This window comes from Meriones unguiculatus, chromosome 3 (assembly GCF_030254825.1).
Source record: "Meriones unguiculatus strain TT.TT164.6M chromosome 3, Bangor_MerUng_6.1, whole genome shotgun sequence".
Classification (NCBI taxonomy): Eukaryota; Metazoa; Chordata; class Mammalia; order Rodentia; family Muridae; genus Meriones; species Meriones unguiculatus.
In genome coordinates, this window is record NC_083351.1 from 10,710,732 (window position 1) to 10,728,969 (window position 18,238).

At 47.5% G+C, this 18,238-nt stretch overlaps 1 protein-coding gene across 3 annotated transcripts in view; it reads left to right on the forward strand.

Moving 5' to 3' along the window:
• The first annotated feature begins 10,041 nt into the window (after positions 1–10,041).
• Positions 10,042–18,238, forward strand: part of Spen (spen family transcriptional repressor) — a 70,607-nt gene continuing 62,410 nt past the window's right edge. The window contains exon 1 of one of the 3 annotated variants that reach the window (XM_060379149.1): positions 10,042–10,482. In XM_060379149.1, coding sequence (XP_060235132.1) covers positions 10,144–10,482 — 339 coding nt within the window. In that variant the 5' untranslated portion in view covers positions 10,042–10,143. The remainder of the gene's footprint in view (positions 10,483–18,238) is intronic. The other 2 variants (XM_060379152.1, XM_021630746.2) reach the window with 2 other exon arrangements.

An 18,238-nucleotide genomic window follows, 5' to 3' on the forward strand; every position in this document is an offset into this window, starting at 1 on the left:
TCCAGCCCCACACCCTTCTCTGACCTGCAAGAACACATACATAAATTTTAAAAACTGACACAACAACAAAACCCTGGGCATAATCTAGAGACTGGAAGATCTTGAGTTCAAGTTTATCCTCAGCTATAAAGCTGAGTTCATGGCCAGCCTGGGCAATATGAGTCTGTCTCAAAAACAATAAAGTGTTCTAAAGGAATTAGAAATCAAAATATAAGACCCTTCTCATCTGTACAATGACGTACTGGGCAGTCATTCTCTGAAAGGAAATCCATCAATTAGTAGTCTATTTTGCTTGCCACAATATTTGAACTTCCCAGTGTAAGATTTTAATAATTTCCCAGGGCTTGTTACAGAGAAACCTTGTCTTGAAAAATAAGGATTTTAATGATTTTACTTGATTACAGGGAAAGAGAAAAGTGTGACAGAAACATATTTTAAGTAATCACTACTAAAGGTTTGTTTCAGAAGATTTACGTAATCTTAAAGACACAGTATACAATTTTATAACTCCACCAGCCCACCAACTCATAAAAAAAAAAGCCTTTCCTATAATTCTCTCATCTGGAAGTCATAAAATCCCGATCAGTTCCCTCAACAACGTTTTTGACCTTTTCATCCTGTCATAAGCTTTACCCCACTATTACAGAAAACATAAGCAGTCGCCATAATTATACATAGTGAGAAAACCAAAAAAGCCTACTGTAGCCTAGACGCAAATAGATGAGTCAGGAAGGGCTGGTTCCTTTATGATATCAGGCTGTTGTTTAGAAAAACCACGTAAACCATTAAAAGAAGAAACTGCACAAAAACAAGGCTGGAGGACAGATTTAGCAACACGTCTTTTTTAGATTTCCTGGCTTTGTTAAAATAGTGGCACACATTTGAACATCACACACTCCAACACTCGCATTTAAATATTCCCTAAGAAGCCAGACAATCGCTTTTTTTTTTTTTTTCCAGAAGTGAAAGGGCGATGCCAGGAACGTATTTTATTGTCCGCTTTTTAATAAACCCATAAAGCTTTTGAAAATAACTTAAGTGGAAGTTGATGTCGACAGAAGAAAGCCATCCCAACCTATTTATTGTTCCAGCTTCTGGGTCGGCAAGAACGGGCTTGGCTGGAGGGCCAGCCAATGGAGGCCGAGCTCGCGGGGCTCCTCCACCCGCGGGCTGCGCGAGACCCGCCCCCGCGCTCGGCCCCTCGCAGCCCCGGCCCCTTTGTTACACCATGCCCCGTGCGCGGGGTGGCCCCGGCCGCACTTGACTTTGTTTGCAGGGGTTCGGGATGCCAAGCTCGCCCGCTGCCCCTTCCCACCGCGGCGGCTCGAGGCTCCCCACGCAGGACGTCATCCCTGCACGGGGACACACCCCGCTGCCAATGGGCTCCGGGATCCCGCACGCCCCGGCGCTGCGTCCCACCGTTCACACGCCGCGCCGAGGAGGCGGCCGGGCCCGAGGGACCCCGCGACCCGGGGCGAAGAACAAAGGGGCCGGGGGCGCGCCTGCCGCCGGCTCCGCCCCCACCGGCCACGCCCCCGGGCCGCGCCCCGCCCCCGCCCCCCGGGCCGCGCGAAATGGCGGCCGCGCCACAAAATGGCAGCCGGGCGGGCCCCGCCGCGGAGACCCGAGGCGCCGTGGGCCCGGCGCCCGCGCTCCGATGCTCCGCGGGGAGCCCCTGCTTCCCACGGAGGGAGGGACGGGAGGACGCCGTTCCTTCCCACGCTGCCCACGCGCCCTCCCGGGAGAACTCGGGCGCACATCCCATCCCCGTTAGCGCAGGGGCGTCCGAGCGAGGACCGGCGCGTCGGAGGCCCCGCGCGAGCGCAGTTAGGGAGAGCGGGGTCCGGGGCCCCCAGGACGGAGCGTCCACCGCCACTGTGCCGCGCCCCGCGGCTCCGCCACCCCGCGTCCCAGCCCTCCCCCCGTCCGCGCCACGGGTGCTGCCGTCTCCACGCTTCCTCCCAGGGTGGGAGCGTGGCGCCGGACTCGGGCTCCGCTCAGGCCGGCGGCTGTGTACTTTGGTCTTGTCTACTTTCGAAAAATCCCACCCACTAGGTGCCCTTTGTATCCGCCTCTCCAGAAACTTCTCAGGGTAACTCGGCCATAAAGCCACGAGCTTTGCGGTCGTCCCCACCCTCCACACCCCAAAGCGCATGCGCCTGGCGCCCCGCAGAGACCACGGCGCGCGCCCGCGAGGCTGTGAGAGAGGCACGTGCGCGCGCGCGCCTGCGGGGGCGGTTCCCTCACAATGGACAGGTTTCCCCTCTCCAACGTTTCCCTCCGCGTGTCGCGCATGCGCGCTCGCGCAACCTCGTGCTCCTTGGAGGGGCGGGAGGGGGAGGGCTAGAAATGGGTGGCCTCGCCGCGCGCGTGCGCAGTCCGGCCGCGTGCGGTTTTCCGCGTTGCTTGGTGGGGAAGAGCGTTTGAGGACCTCTCTTGTTCTCCTCCCCTCCAGTCTCGGGGACGGTCTCTGAGGGGTGACGGGTCGCCTGCTGGAGGAAGGCTGAAAACCAAAGCCGCGGCGCTGGGGGCCTCTTGCTGACCCCTCTCCCGCGCCATGTTTGAGCGCTTTCCGACGGGCCTCGGTGACCCCGGGCGCCGCAAGCGAGGGTGCCCTGGTCGGCCGCGTGGGCGGCCGGAGGCCACCAGACCGCCAGCGTTCCCTCCGCGATGGGTTCGCCCCGCGGTAACCATAGTGACCGCATGTGCCCTTCCCTGGGAGCGGAGTGGACAGGACTGTCAGGGCTCTGGGTTCTTATTGGGGAAAAGACCTAGGAAGCCGCGAACCCCACTTGCCGTGCGGCCCCGAGTTTGAGGCGCAGCCGGGAAACTGCCCTCCGGAGTAGTGGCCGGGGAGACCTCGTGGAGAAAGCACGCTGGCTGGGGCTGCCCCTCGTCGGGGGGTTCCCAGCCTGCCTTCGGGCCCGGGGCTCCCCCGGGCCTGGGGTGGGGGCTGGCGAGGCGGCCTGCAGGTGCGTGAGCGCCGATGACCTCCGTGAGGTCAGCCGACATGGCTCTGGGCGGAGCCGGATCTGCCTTCCCGGTGGGAACCGAGAGCTGTGAGCGGTTCCTGCAGGAGCCAGTGAGGAAAAAGCTAGCCTAGAGCAGGTAGAATCCCAGCGAAGCTGTCATTTGCGGGTTGCAAAAGAACCCCAGGTCATACATTCTGTGAGCAGAAAATGTGTTGTTTAATCGGGTCTCTCAAAGACCTTCCTCCAGTGGGGGGAAAGCCCGACTTAAGGGGACATTTCTTTAAGGTGAGAGCTGTGAAGGGCAAATGCCTTTTACTGCCACATTTTTAGGACAAATTAAAAGAAAAATAATTAAAGGCCTGTGTTTGGGTGTGTGTTAAAAATTCAGACTCGTAAACCAGGTGTGATGGCACAGAGCTTTAATCTCAGCACTTCGCAGGCAGAGGCAGTATCTTTGGGAGTTCGAGGCCAGCCTGGTCTGCAGAAGGGTTACACAGAGAAACCGTCTCGAAAAACAAAATCCAAACCAAGCAAAACTCAGATGGGTGGAGAATTTTTAAATTCTTTTAAATTTTTAATAAATTTTTATTTAGGGCATTTTGTCAGTGAAATCGTCAGTGATAACTCACTGGACCTGGATGCTTCCTTTTTCTTTTGTTTTTTTTCGAGACAAGGCTTCTCTGTGTAGCCTTGGCTATCTCTGGGCTTGTTTTGTAGAGGAGGCTGGTCTTGAACTCACTGAGATCTGCCTGCCTTTCTCCCAAGTGCTGGGATTAGTGGCCTGTGCCACCACCGCTAGCCAGCTTCTCCCCCACCCCAAGTATTTTGAAATTCATCTAGGCTCTCAAAGTTAGTTATCTGAGGACTCCTCCCTTTTCAGTCAAAGTATTTCCCAAATATAAGTTAAATAGGTCCCAGGAATTTTGAGGCTTGAAAAAAATTTTTTGTTTGAATATTATTTTGTCTGAATATTTTCTACTAAAATACGAATATCTGGGTTCTGGGAGATGGCGTAGTGGGCATGAGCTCTTGCTCTGCAAGCATAAACACCTAAGTTTGAATCTCCATACACAGCTACGCACACCTGAGTGCAACGCAAAGACACTCTACCCCTCCCCAACCCACAGGCCCCATTCCAAGAGCTGCTCTTGCGCTTGGTATGTAGTGAGGCTGATGTTAAATAGTGTAGAAGAGCAAATGTTGAAGTGGCAGCAGTTCAAAAACATTTTCCTTCCTTTATTTTTTTCTTTTTGTCTTTTTATAAGTTCTTACTCTAGCCCTAGGCTGGTCTGAACTTCCTGATCCCATGTTTAGTGTCGGGAGTTACAACTTGAGCCACTCTGCCCAGTTCAAAAAACATACTTAGGCCTGGCAGTGGTGGTACAGACCCTTAAACCCAGCACTCCAAAGACAGAGACAGGTGTATCTCTGTGAATTCAAGGCCAGCCTGGTCTAGAGATCCAGTTCCAGGACAGCCAGGGCTACAGAGAGAAGCCCTGTCTGGAAAAACAAAAACACACACTTAGAGTGAATACATGAATCCTCCTTTATTTGCATCTTTAAAAGTAGAACCAGTTTTCTAAGAGTGCAATAGAGCTGAAAAACTCTAAAACCGGGGAAATTCAACACATTTGAAAGGCAGCTAACCACATTTTATTTGGTATTTTGATTTCTAATATCCTATCAATCGCTGGATAATCGCTGAAATTAGTCAGGTTTGCATTACTTATTTTCAACTTGCTTCCTGACAGTTTAAAAGTTGTAATTTTCTAGATCTAAGGTATTTGGATAATGTGTATCATTTATGGCAAAGAATTTCCTTACAGTTTGTTTCTTCCTGTATGTGTGTGTGTGTGTTTTCTGTTTTTTGGCTTTTCCAGACAGGGTTTCTCTGTATAGCCATGGAAGGTCTTCTCTAAAATTCACAGAAGTTCCCCTTGCCTCTGCCTCCTCAGTGCTGGGAGTAAAGGCATGTGTCACCATGCCTGGGCCCCCTTACTGTTTTTTAATGTGGATATGAACATTGCACTTGGGTTTTTAGTTTCCTTTTTGTCTTATTTTTTGAGACAGGATTTCTCTGTGTAGCCTTGGCTGTCCTGGACTCAGGATCTGCCTGCCTCTGCCTGAGTGCTAGGATTGCAGGCCTGTGCCAGCATGCCTAGCTGCACTTTTTTTTTTTTTTAATTTTTATTATTTTAATTTTTTTTTTAAATGATGAATGAGGCAGTATGGTGTCAAATGCCATTAATCCCAGCATTGGCAGAGGCAAGTGTAGGGAGTCCAGGTCAGCTCAAAAAAAAAAAACCAAAAAAAAACCCCATATATATATATATATATATGCTAATAACATCATTTTGTTCATATGGAATCTGTTGTATATGGAGATTTGTTGTAGTCAGGCACTAACATTTCAGAGGAAACTTTGATTCAGATACTGACTTGCAAAGAAATCATTTAACTGGGCTGGGGATGGAATTCAAACCGTACCATGAAACCTCTGGGTTGGACTTCCAGCATTACAGTACAAAATAAATAACCCAAAGTAAATTTGTTATTATGTTTTCTTTCCAATTACAAAAGTGAAGAGAAGTTTAGAAAAAAAAATAACAGAGAAATTTCTACTTATTTATTTTTGGCTTTTCAAGACAGGGTTTCTTTGTGTAGCACTGGCTGTCCTAGAAGTCACTGCCTCCCAAGTGTTGGGACTAAAGGTATGTGCTACTGTACCTAGCCTAATAATTTATTTTTTTAATTCAAATTTTAGCAGGTCAGAGTGGCTTACTTCTGTAATCCTAACACTCAAAAGGCAGAGGCAGGAGGATTACTTCAAGGCCATCGTGGACTACATGGAATATTTTAGGTCATTTCGAGTCATGGGAAGACTCAAACAAGAAAAATTGAGATTCTATCACTTAAGACAGCAACCATAATTTACATTTGTAAGTATCTAGTGTATTTTTAGTTTAATCCTACAAATATTACTTAATAATTCTGGATATTAGACAAAGCAGTTACATTTCTACACAGAAGTCTTGTGAGCGAGCCACTTTCCTGGGATAAAGAAGGGTAGAGTTAAGAACCAATTCTCTAAGAAAGTCAGTTATTCTATGTTTCCAGAGAACTTTGTTTTAAATTTATTTAATTTTATTTTATGTGCATTAGTGTGAAGGTGTCAGATTCCTTGGCATTGGCATTACAGACAGTTGTGGGCTGCCATGTGGTTACTGGGAATTGAACCCAGGTCCTTTGGAAGAGCAGACGGTGCTCTTAACTGCTGAGGCATCTCTTTACCACCCCCACCCCTTTTTGAGACAGGATTCCTCTGTGTAGCCTTGGCTGTCTTGCTTTGTAGACAAGGCTGGCCTCGAACTCACAGAGATCCATCTTCCTCTGCTTGGGATTAAAGGTATGCACCACTGAGTCTAGCTTCAAGTTAAAAACAGAGAACAAATTAGTTAGGTCTCTTAGGGTCATGAACTCTTTATAGTAGACTATAAAATGTTGCTTCTTGCAGGAGTCTACAGGACTAGGTAGACACTATCCAACTATTGGAGTGCTGGTAATTTATGCAGATAATTTCCCAGACTGCTTGCTAGTTTGGTAAGAGATTGCTCTCTCTCTTTCACCACTAGATCCTCAAAAATAGCAAGAATTCAAATACTTTTAAGTGTTTGCAATAAGATGAAAAACCAACTCTGATTATAACAGGCTGATCTGAAATTCTTATTGTCCTGTTCTCATGTGCTTTGGGCTTTGGTCATTTTAAAGCTAGTTAACATATTTTTATATAAAAATATTTTATATGATGGCTTATATGATGGCGTTTAAAAGAAATGCATATATTTTAAGTACATATCTTCCTGAAAAATAGCTTAATCTTAATAGCTTGGGATTCAGTTTGTAACTATATTTTTGTTAAGTATCTGGTGACTATTCTGTTCTTCTGCCTAAATAGGGATAATAATTTATCCGCTCTAGTGATGAGGTTTAATGTTCAAAGCCAGAGGTGGAGGCTCAGAAGCTTTCCCCATCGAAGCTTCCATTACGCATGACTGAACTCTTTGAGCATGTCTAGCATGCTAAATACAGCAGCTCTTCACAGAGTGAAAATAGGAGTTGATTAAAAGCAAATCTATTTTAATTCCCCTTTGCAAATGGCTCTGCTTTAATGTCACCTTTCTAAATTCTCTTTAATATTCAAATGAGATGCACCTCATCTATTTTCACAGTTAAATCACAACCTATATTTCTGTGGTTTGCAGTGATGGGGACAGGCCTGGTGCAGCACAGACAAAAGCTCCATCGTGGAGTTAGGGCCTGGAAACCTTCTGTTTATTCTTTTACCATGAGCAACTTCTAAGATTCTTTTATGTTTTTTTGAGGCAGGGTTTTACTATCTTACCTTGGCTGTTGTAGAACTCAGCATGTAGACTGGATTCCAGTTTATAGAGGTCTGCCTGCCTCTGCCTCCCAGCTGCTGTGATTAAAGCTGTATACCATATTACCCAAACATTACCACGATTTTTTAAAGTTTTATTTTCATTTTTTAAAATATACTTTTGAGACAGGGTCTCTCTGTGTAGCCCTGTTAGTGGAACTCACTATGTGGACCAAGCTGGCCTTGAACTCACAGAGATCCATCGGCCTCTGTTTCCTGACTTCTGGGACTAAGGTGTGCACCACTGCACCACCCTGCTATCTCAATTTTTTCTTCTAATTATGCGTATGTGTGTTTCTTGTGTTGGTTTGTGCAGGAGAGTACATGTGCCCTTAGAGGCCAGAGGCCTGGATACCTAGGGAGTTAAGACTTACAGGTGGTTAATTGTGAGCCAGACATGGGTGCTGAGAATCCAACTCAGCCTTCTGAAAGAACAGTGAGCACTCTTAACTGCTGAGTCATCTCCCCAGCCCTGACCTAAGATTATTTTTAAAACATCAGAAAATTAGAGTAGATTGTCTTCCTGTTGGTTCCTCTTTGTTTTGTTCTTCCCTTCTATGGAAACTTACAAAGACACAGGTTCATGAAGAAATCCCCCTTAAGTATTTTGTAACACAGATGGAAACAGAAAACAGCTTTACCAGTTTCCTGATGTGTTACCAGCAAAAATGCAAAGCACTGCGAAAATGAAACAAACACCCGAGCTGGGACTAAGCAAAAGGTGCTTGCTTGTCCAGTTTTACACTTTTTTTTTTTTTTTTTTTTTTTTTTTTTGCCAGACAGGGTTTCTCTGTGTAGCCTTGGCTGTCCTGGCCTAGAACTCACAACGGGTTGCCTGCCTCTGCCTCTTGAGTGCTGGGATTAAAGAAGTATACCCTGTGCTGGGCTCTATTTTATTCTTAAGGTATGGAAAAAGTTTTATACTTTTGTTGTTGAGACAGGGTCTCTTCTATCTCAGGCTAGCCTGGAACTCCCCATGTAGCTAAGGATAACCTTCACTTCTGATCCTTCTGCCTCCACTTTCCAGTGGAGTGCTGAAATTATCAGCACACACCATCACACCATCAGGTCTCCTTTATCCTGGAGATCAAATCCAGGGCTGCTTCACTCTGTTTTATTTTTTGCTTTGAGACAGGGACATTTTGCAGCTCAGGCTGACTTTGAACCAGTGATCTTGCCCACACCTCTAGAGTGCTGGTGTCACAGATATACACTACTGCATCTGCCTCATATTTGTATTTTATGATGTTGGCACTTGTTTAGCTTTGTGACTGTCCCAAGATTATTTCAGGTGATCAAATCGGCTGAAGTCAGTATATTAAATCCAGTATAGAGTATTAAACCAACACAAGACAGGTTAATGTGTCTTAGGTTCTGACATCAAGAAAGTGAGTCTACATGGCAGAAAATGAATAGAAAACAAAAACCCTAGTAATTCACCTTTTATGACACAAAAGAAACAATTATGTGCAATTGTTTATGTGCAAATGTGACATAATGTCACAATTATGTGACCCCAGATATTATTACTACCGTTTATGATTTTTTTTCAATTCAAAATACCACAAATTCAGTTGGGAGGTACTAGGAGGTGGGAGCAGAATTAAAAGTTTGAGGCTAGCCTGAGCTATATGAGAGCCTTTCTCCAAATACAAACGACCGATCTGAATTTAAGCAAAACAAAAACCACCACCAAGAACTGCGAATATAAATTAGTGATATAGAGCCCTTGTTAGAAGTGGGCGAGGTCCTTGATTAGAACCCTAGTCTGTGTGTACTGTGCACTTTGTAATACTTAAGGGCACTGAGACAAAAAGTCTAGGCTGTACCTAGAGCAACATTTTTGTGTGTGTATGAAAAACAAAGTTTCTGACGGTTTTAATGAGCTTTTTTTTTTTTTTCCTGTTACTATACAGATGGCTTTTGAGGTTTTATCTTTCTGCAAGCCGGCCTTATACAAAAGGTCAACTGCAGCTTTCAAAAGTCTGGAGGTGTAATCGTCCCTGCTTAAAAAACAAACTATACCAAACCCTGCGAGGAACAGTATGAAACGCCTGCATCATTTCAGCTCTAATTCTTGTGTACCGTAACGATGAGCAAAGACATCTTGCAAAAGGTTTCGCAAACTCCAGTATAAAAGTTGCTTAACGTTACAAGTCAATGATTCTTGGGCGGGATGGGTTTCTGCAGCGCTGGTCCCTTGTCTGGGCGGTGAAAAGGGCGGCCTGGTCCCGACCACTTTCCCAAGCAGGCGGGGAATCTAGGCGTCCGGAAACGGTCAGGGGCGGGACGTAGGGCCGCCAGGCATGGGGACTTCGGCCTCCAGAAGCCGCTTTGCCTAGAAACTAATCGGGCTCTCTTCTGTTTCCCCAGAACAACGCCTGACCGCAAGGAGCAGCGGCCCCAGCCTCCCCGGACGCCTCCGGCGGCCGGCCTCCCGCCCCGCGTCGCGCCTGCGCACTAAGCTGAATGCGCGGGCGCCGCTTCCCGGCTCCGCATTCCTCCCTCTCCGGGGCTCCGCGCGCCTGCGCGCCAGCTGGGAGGAACGCGGCGTCGGGGCGGGAGGACGCGCGCGCGCCCGCGGCCAGGGGGCGGCGGCCAGGCGGCGGGAGGCGGGCCGCGCGCGCCGGTGGGAAGCGTCCGGCAGCCACAGCGCCGGCTCCGTCGTAGTCGCGGCTGCCCGGGTCTCGCTCGCCCCTCCTCCCGCTCCCCCTCCCGCCGCCGCCCGCGCGCATGCGCCGCCGGAGCGCGAGGGTCGGCATCGGGTGTGTGGTGGCGGCAGAGCGGAGCTGCGAGGCCCGAGAGTCAGAACCTGGGGGAGAGGGATGGTCTCTGCACCGGGGGGAGCCGGAGGAGCCGCCGCCGCTGCCGACGCCACCGCCGCAGCCGCCGCCGCCGCCGCCCCGGCGCCCGCCTCCCTGCGCTGACGGCCGGGTACGAAGCCGGCGAAGGGGAGCCAGCCACCGCGGTCGCCGGCACACCGCCCAGCATGGTCCGGGAAACCAGGCACCTCTGGGTGGGAAACTTACCGGAGAACGTGCGGGAAGAGAAGATCATCGAGCATTTCAAACGGTGAGTGACACGAGGCCCGGGGCCGCGCTGGCACCTCGGGCGCCTCTCCGGCCCGTTGCTGGCCACCGGCAGAGCGGCGACGCGCGGCTGGCCCCGGCGCTCTGGGCGGGCGGCTGCCGTGCGGCCACCGAGGGAACCCGAGCGGTGAGCGCCGCCAGGGTTCGTCTTTGCGCGCTGCCTCGCAGCCCAGCGCGGCCGGCCGGGACCCCGAGCGCCCGCACAGCCGCGCCAGGCATCGGGCGGCACCGGGAGGTGGCAGGCACCCGGAGCAGGGACCGTTCTCGGCAGATTCGTGCAGCGGCAGCTGCTGCTGCTGTTTGCGCGGCTGGGTGGAGCGGGCTGCCTGGCGCTCGGCGGCGGCTAGGTGGGCTGCCCGTGTCCCGGGGCTCGCGGGGAAAGGAGCGCGGACGCCAAGGCGCCGCGGATGCATTCCCGTGCCGTGCTGGTGACCGAGCGGTTTCTTTACAGTAGATCCTCCACCCCCCAAATCGTTAACGAAGTAGCCAAAAAGTGCAAATCTTTAGCGATTAGGTGTGACTTTTCGGTTTCTCTGAATACTTTTTGCTCGTGAAAGATAAAAATAAAAAAATAAATGTTGCCTTTCATACGTCTTGGTAGCATTTAGCGCTTATTTGCTCCCAGAAAACGCGTGTCCCGTAACTGGTAGAGGTCTCAGCATGCAACCCCACTTACACTGAGGATTTATTCATACTTTCACACATTAGAAAGAACAGAGCAAATCTGTGATTACCCGTGGAAATTAGTTTCTTCTGATATCCAGTATCCTGAAAGGTTCCAAGTTAGCCTTACTCTGAATTCCCACTCTCCAGTGGGTGAAGGGAATGAAATTAGGGGAGCGACCTCATTAGAGTCAACCTGGGAAAATGGGCTGTGTCGCCCGGTCTGGAGCCTCTTTGGTGAGGCCTGGCAGGCGTGAGCACCTTTCTTTCTCTCTGATGGAGGGCCATTGATTCTGTTGGCCGTTGCTGTTACCGGGGCATTAAATCTTCGCCTCTGGGGCGCGCGTGTGCGCGTGCCCGCGTGTGAAAAGGAGCTGGGCATAGTGAGGCCATTCATAACCTGCCAGGGTGTCCTCCGCAGGCCTGGGGGAGGTGCGCGCTGCCCGGGACTCTTCGGGGTGTTTACTACGTGGAGCCTGAGACACTGGAGAGGGGGTTGGTCCGGAGACGCAGTTGGCCCCGGTGCCCCGGGATGAAGGGGGGACTGCAGCAGCTGAGTGCGAGCAGATGGGAACTTTCTCTGTCGGTGCTGCTCCACCCCTCACTCAGCCCGGGTCCCTGCCCTCCGGGAGCACAACCTCAGTGTGGAGGAGAAAACACTTAGCGGGTTTTTGGAGTGGAAACCCTCGGCGATGTACGCCCTTTGAATCCCGGGTGGATCTGTTGTGGGTCTCTGCTTGGGTAATTGGTTCGCACCGACGTGCAAACACGTGCATTGCCGCAGTCGCTGTGCTCCTGTGTTAGATGGTCAGACTTGACATTTCACGTTCTGCAGATTTCAGAGACCCTGCTCGCCTCACACCTGGAGTTTGACCCCCCTGTGCAAGATGAGGGAGAGGGAGAGCCGCCAGGAAGGGGTCGGGGACCTTGAGTGCCAGGAGGCTTGGGAGCGTGCTGCCGCGGTCCGGCTGGTGTGAATGACTCTCTAAGATGGCGGCCAGGACCCACTTTATGTGGGAATCGGCGGAGCCGCTCAGAATGCACGAGAGGGAGGGGGAGGAGGCGCGCAGGAGGGGTGTCTGGAGAGCCCGAGGAGCGCGGCGCTAGCAGAGGGCTCGCCGGCACGTTGCCGACCCTGCGTTTACAGCACTGTTTTTACCTGTTGTGGAGCAAAAGCAGATGCTCCGGGTACAAAGCAGGTTATTTGAAGCCTCTGCAGACTTGTCTCCCCGAAGCTCCTCTGTCCTATCGGAACGCGACGGTTCTCACTTTCAAACGAATGGCTTTTATTTGGGTAGTACACCTTTAATGGGCGCAGAGCATGACAAGGTGACAGAAAGTAATCTCCTCTTCACCCTTGACCCTGGAATTCCCAGTTCTCATGCCCCAGCCCCCACCCCAAACAGGTACTCTCTGTTTGTTGCTTATCTTTCTGCCTACAAGAAATGTTCTTGCCAACCCAGCTGTGGAGCTGAATTGACCGACAGCCCTTTATCCCTATAGTGGAATGTGTTTTGTTAAATATGCGATCACTACTAGAAAGGAAACTAGATTTTTGAATCATTTAAACGAAAGGAATGGAAAGGCGCTAAAATTATAAGAAAACTTAATGGCGTTCAATCTCTGTGCCTTGTAGACCTCAGAATGAGGAACACTGTGAGATGCCTGCATTAAACCGAACCCAAGTGCCTGTTTCTCCCCTTTTCCCTAGCTGATTACAACATTAACTAATAACAGTTTTACAGGATTAAGGGGTGTACTCTGGGAATACATTACATAAAACGCTTCAAAGATGAGTGTTCTTTTAACAGTGGTTAGGCTTTTGCAGTAGGTATTTGGATTAAAAGGACAAGAAAGAGCCATGGAGTCCAAATCAGACAGCTGCTGAGGCAGAGATAAAGGTCTCCTTCCCAGTTTGTGTTTTGATCAAGGCTTAGAGTGGGAAGGATGCTGATTTCCATCCCCAGTGCAAGAAAAAAAAAAAAAAAAAAAAAGCCGAACGGGAAGGACAGAGTATTTTTTTAAATTGGCTTTACCTTCTTGCATACAATATATCTATTGTGTTCATTCTCTCTACAGCTTACCATATGCTGAATTAAGAAAATTAAACGACTATTTCTGAGTAGGGTTTTAGTTAACAAAGATTCATTACAGGGTCACAATGGAGAAAGTCCTTTCCTTTGTATATTAGCTGAGTTGAAAGGCTGGAGGGAGGAATTACACAATTGGTTGCTGTCTTGTAGAGAGAGGTGTGTGCAGAGGCCTCTCCTTGAATTAGAAAACACATGAATAGAATCCCTTAAAGACCTAAACATTCTTTTTACCTCATTTTCAGGTTTAAGTAAATCACATATTGGATTTTCCCTGTCCACCCACCACTGGCACTTTACGTACAGGGTAAATATTACGTAGTAGCTCACTAGAGTAGCCCTTCTTTAAAAATTCTGTCAAAGGATGAAGCTGATTTAAAAAAAATTTTTTTTTTGAGCAGGGTTTCTTTGATAAATGTTTGTTTGTTTAATTTTGAAATGTTTTAGCGCAGTGGTTTCCCTGTTTACAAGCATTACATATAGCCAGATATCTTTTTGGTCCCCAAATCAAATAATACCAGAGCTCTTCATCCTTATTTTAACAGGATAATTTTAGATGCCTTCATTGCTATATCCTTTCTTTACTGGAGGCTGGATGATTTCTGTGAAGTTACCTCTAGTTTAGCATGTTGTGATTTTTAGTATTTACATGATAGGCTTTTTTTTTTTGCATATTTTTAAAATCTCAGGAAAATTCCGTTATCTTGAAGTAGCATTAAATTAATATAGAATGCTTAAAATTATTTTATTTCTTAGAAAAAATGTATGTGGCAGATTGGAGGAAGGAACGGGGCTCCTTTTAAGCAGGAACATTGTCTTTTTTCTTGGAGAAGGAACCTTTCCCGGCCACCATTGTTTCAGGCTCCTGGTTGCTTGGGATTCTACTGCTTAGTATGCTTATAAAAAGGGTTCAGGCTTGGTTTAAGATATATTTTTAGCCCTGTTAACACTGAAGCTTTGGAAATTTTTATGTAGAGTGCTATAAAGATAGTGGTGATGGCAGCAAAGCTTTTCTAAGTTACTTCCAAATCTCATTTTCCCTTTAGTTGGAAGTGTTATTTAATTTAAAAAAAAATTCTGTTTTAGTTTCTTTTTGTTTGTTTTTTTGAAACAAGGTTTCTCTGTGTAGATTTGGCTGCCCTGGATTCACTCTGTAGACCAGGCTGGCCTCAAATTCATAGAGATCCACCTGCCTCTGCTTCCCTGAGTGCTGGGATTACAGGCATGCACCATGGTCTGGCTAGTTGTTAATTTTTTTAATTTTAAGTTTTTGAATCTTATACCGAGCTATCTTAGTAGTCATTGTTTGACTGCATAGCCCATGCAGGTTTTCTCTCTCAGCCTGTCGGGTTCTGGGACTATAGGCCTGACCCATTTACACGCCACTGTCTTTAAATGTATTTAAACTATTTTATAAAAACTTGAGTTGGAGATTACGTATTTCTTTTTCTATTGTTTAACTCCCTCTCTTTATTTCAGCTGAGGTTGGAGCCCAGTATCTCATACATGACAAGTTCCTGATGTTGGATCTTTGGGTTTAACCACTAGTACCCAGCGAGGAAGGTGTAAAAACTCACCAGCATTGATGGTTTGAGCTGAGGTCGGCCATTCCAGTGTTTAGAATGAAGTAGGAAACTTGTGTAGTAACAAAGACTGAACAACTAGATTCAGCTCCTGAATGGTTTATATCATGATCATCATTATCATTATTATTTGTGCAGTTTTTTGTTTGTTTTTTGCTTGCTTTTATATTTGTACCACGTGTATGTCTGTGCCCATCGAGGCCAGGATCGGATGTAGATCTCCTTGGACTGTAGTTCCAGATAGTTGTAAGCCACCATGTGTGGTTGTTGGGAGTCCAACTCCAGTCCTCTAGAAGTGGAGCAAGTGCTGAGCCATTCCTCCACTCCCAGCTTGTGATTTTTTTTTTTTTTTTGAGTGGTTTGTAGCTGGTTTTCAGTGTGTGGAAATATGCTTTGCGTAGCTCAGCTTTTTCTCCTTCCTGTGGCCCAGTCCACTAAGTTAAAAATTCAGCGTGTCAGGGTTGAGTGTGGCTCTGAACTACTTTAGTCCCAGATATCTGCAGAGGCAGGCAGGTCTCTTGAGTTCCAGGTCAGCCAGGGCTGCATGGGGAGATTGTGCCTTAAAGAAAATAGGGTTTCTAAGTCATCTACAATAGACTGATGAAATCACTTTGTGAATTTTTTTGTTTGCTTTACTTTTTTAAAAAAAGGTTTGTTTATTTATTATGTATACAATGTTCTGTCTGCATGTACCCTGCACACCAGAAGAAGACACCAGATCAGGCCTAGTCTATGCGGTACTGGGCACCAAACGTAGAGCTTCATGCATGGTAGGTAGGCAAGCAATCTGTTAACAGAGCTACCTTTCTGACATGGCTATTTGGATTCAATTATTTATGAGTTAAGTCTAGAAACTCTTAACATGTCTCCCTCACTGTGTGGAAACAGGCAGGCTTTGAACGGAGACCCTCATTCCCCACCTCCTCTCCTGAGTGTTGGGATTATAGGTTTATGCCTCTATACGTGGCTTGTGTATTTTCATATTTCCGGAAGTTAGAACATTCTGAGATAATGCCTGGATAAAAAGGCCTGCGTGTCTCACCGTAGTCTTGTCTTTGAACTCCCCATGAGTCCCTGTCTTAGCTTCCTGAGTGCTGGAATTAGAGGTATGTGCAAACATGCTCATTGTATGTTCTGTTTTGATCCAGGATACTAGCTAGTAGGATTACATATTCTAGACTCTAGTTTCCTTAAGTTTAGGGCAGTATGCTTCCTCCTAGTGTGGCAGACACTCTTATCTCTGAGCTGTAGTTTTAGTCTCCATCTGCACCTTAGAGTTTTTTTCCTTTTTTAAAGAGATTTATTTATTTATTTATTTATACAGCATTCTGCCTGCACACGAGAAGAGGGCATCAGATCTCATTATAGATGGTTGTGAGGCACCATGTGGTTGCTGAGAATTGAACTCAGGACTTTTGAAAGAGCAGCCAGTGTTCTTAACTTTTGAGCCACCTCTTTAGCCCATACACCTTAAAGAGTTTTAAAGAACACAGAGTCTCCCTGGTCCTTCCTTATGACCAGAGAAAGCCATGCATTCTTGGAAAGAAAATGACAGAGGCGATGGAGTCCCATCCTTAGACTGTATCTGGGGCTAATAACCTGGCTCATCACTGTCCTTTTTTTTTTTAGATTTATTTATTTATTTTATGTGTATGAGTGTTCTGCGTGACTGTACGTGTGTGTAAACTCATGGAGGTCAGAAGAGAGGGTATCAAGTTCCTGGAACTGGAGTTGCAGGTGGTTGTGAGCCACCATGTGGATGCTGGGAATTGAAGCCAGATGTACAAGAGTGATAAGCGCTCTTAAGCATTGAGCACCCCTCCATCCTTGTCCTCTCTATGCTTGTAAATTTGCATGACTAGGTCAGGCGTGGTGACGCACGCCTTTGATTCCAGAGCTAGGGAGGCAGAGGCAGGTGGATCTCTTTGAGTTTGAGGCCAGTCAGGTCTACAGAACAAAAGTTCCAGGAACTTTATGTAGTTCTAGGTCTCTGCAGAGAGACCCTGTCTCAAAACAAAACAAAATTTGCCTATCTAGGCTAGTGGACGTGGTGTGGTGCCCCCTAGGAGCTGGTTAGTATTCTGTGAGGGATACTCTGGTGTTGTCCTGGTCATCTCTTACCAGTCTCCTCTCAGCATCCTTGTGCCCTGTGCCACCATGTTTACTTTCCTCTCCGGGCTGAGGCGGGACTCCAGGCCCAGGTGGACTCTACAGTGAACCTCCTCCTTTTGGGGCGTTGATTAGCTGCTAAATCCCTATCATTCTGATAAGTTTTTCAGGCATGGCAAAGGCTTATTTTTATACTACTTTGAAGCGTTTCTTGCTGTTGGTATAGCTATGTAGAAATCAAAAACATTTTTAGATTTATTTTAAATTATTAATTATGGCTCTGTGTGGGTATGTGCTTGTGCGTGAAGGTGCCTGTGGAGGCCAAAGGCGTCAGATTCTCTGGTGCTATAGTTACATGCCTGGTTGTGAGCTACCTGCCGTGGGAGCTGGGAATTGATCTTGGGTCTTCTAGAATACTGTGTGCTTGTTAACTATTGAACCTTCGCTCCAGTTACAGAAATGAAAAGGTTACTTGCTCAGTTCTGTGATTTTTTTCCCCCTAGAGCTGAGCTGTATGTCATCTGTACATGATGTATAATCGTGAACATGCTGCTGTGTCTTCATTTGCATGTCAGTGTGTGTGTATGCACAGCAGATGTGTGGAGGTCTGAGGGCAGCTTGCCGTTCTTTTCCTTTCACCAGGGGAATTGAACTCAGGTTGTCATGCTTGGTAGCAAGCACCTCTACTCACTGAGTCATGGCGCCTGTGTGTGCTGTATAGTTTAAACTTGAGTTTGCATGTTCCACCTAATCAGAATTTTCACTTTATTATTATTATTACTGTTATTATTCGGTGAGTGTATGGTGTGTCTTGAGTGCAGGCCAAGCATGCTGTGGGATGTTGTGTGTGTATGTGGTATGTAGATCAGAGGACAACTTTTTGGGGGTTGGTGTTCTTCCAGTGTGAGATCCAGGGATCAAACTCGATCATCAGGCTCCCCCAGCAAGGCCGTTTACCCATTAGTCCGTCTCAAGGGATGAGAAGTTTCTTAACCCCCCCTTTCTGTGTTTATAAATGTCTTCTGAAACTATGAGAAACCTGACTCCTTTCCTTATATGTATAACTGCTCAGTAGTTATGTCTTTTGTACTGATCTCACAGTTACTCTGCCTGCCACTTTGGCCACTTCTGAGGGTCTGACCCCTGGTGTTTCAGCAGTTCCCTGGAATCCACCATGGTGAGGCTGACAAGGAAACAAAGGTGGCATTGGAAGTGACTTCGCTGGTTTTGCCCTCCTCTGTCAGAGAAGTTGCCTCTGGTGCATTTACAGTGGACCCATTATCACCTCACACTC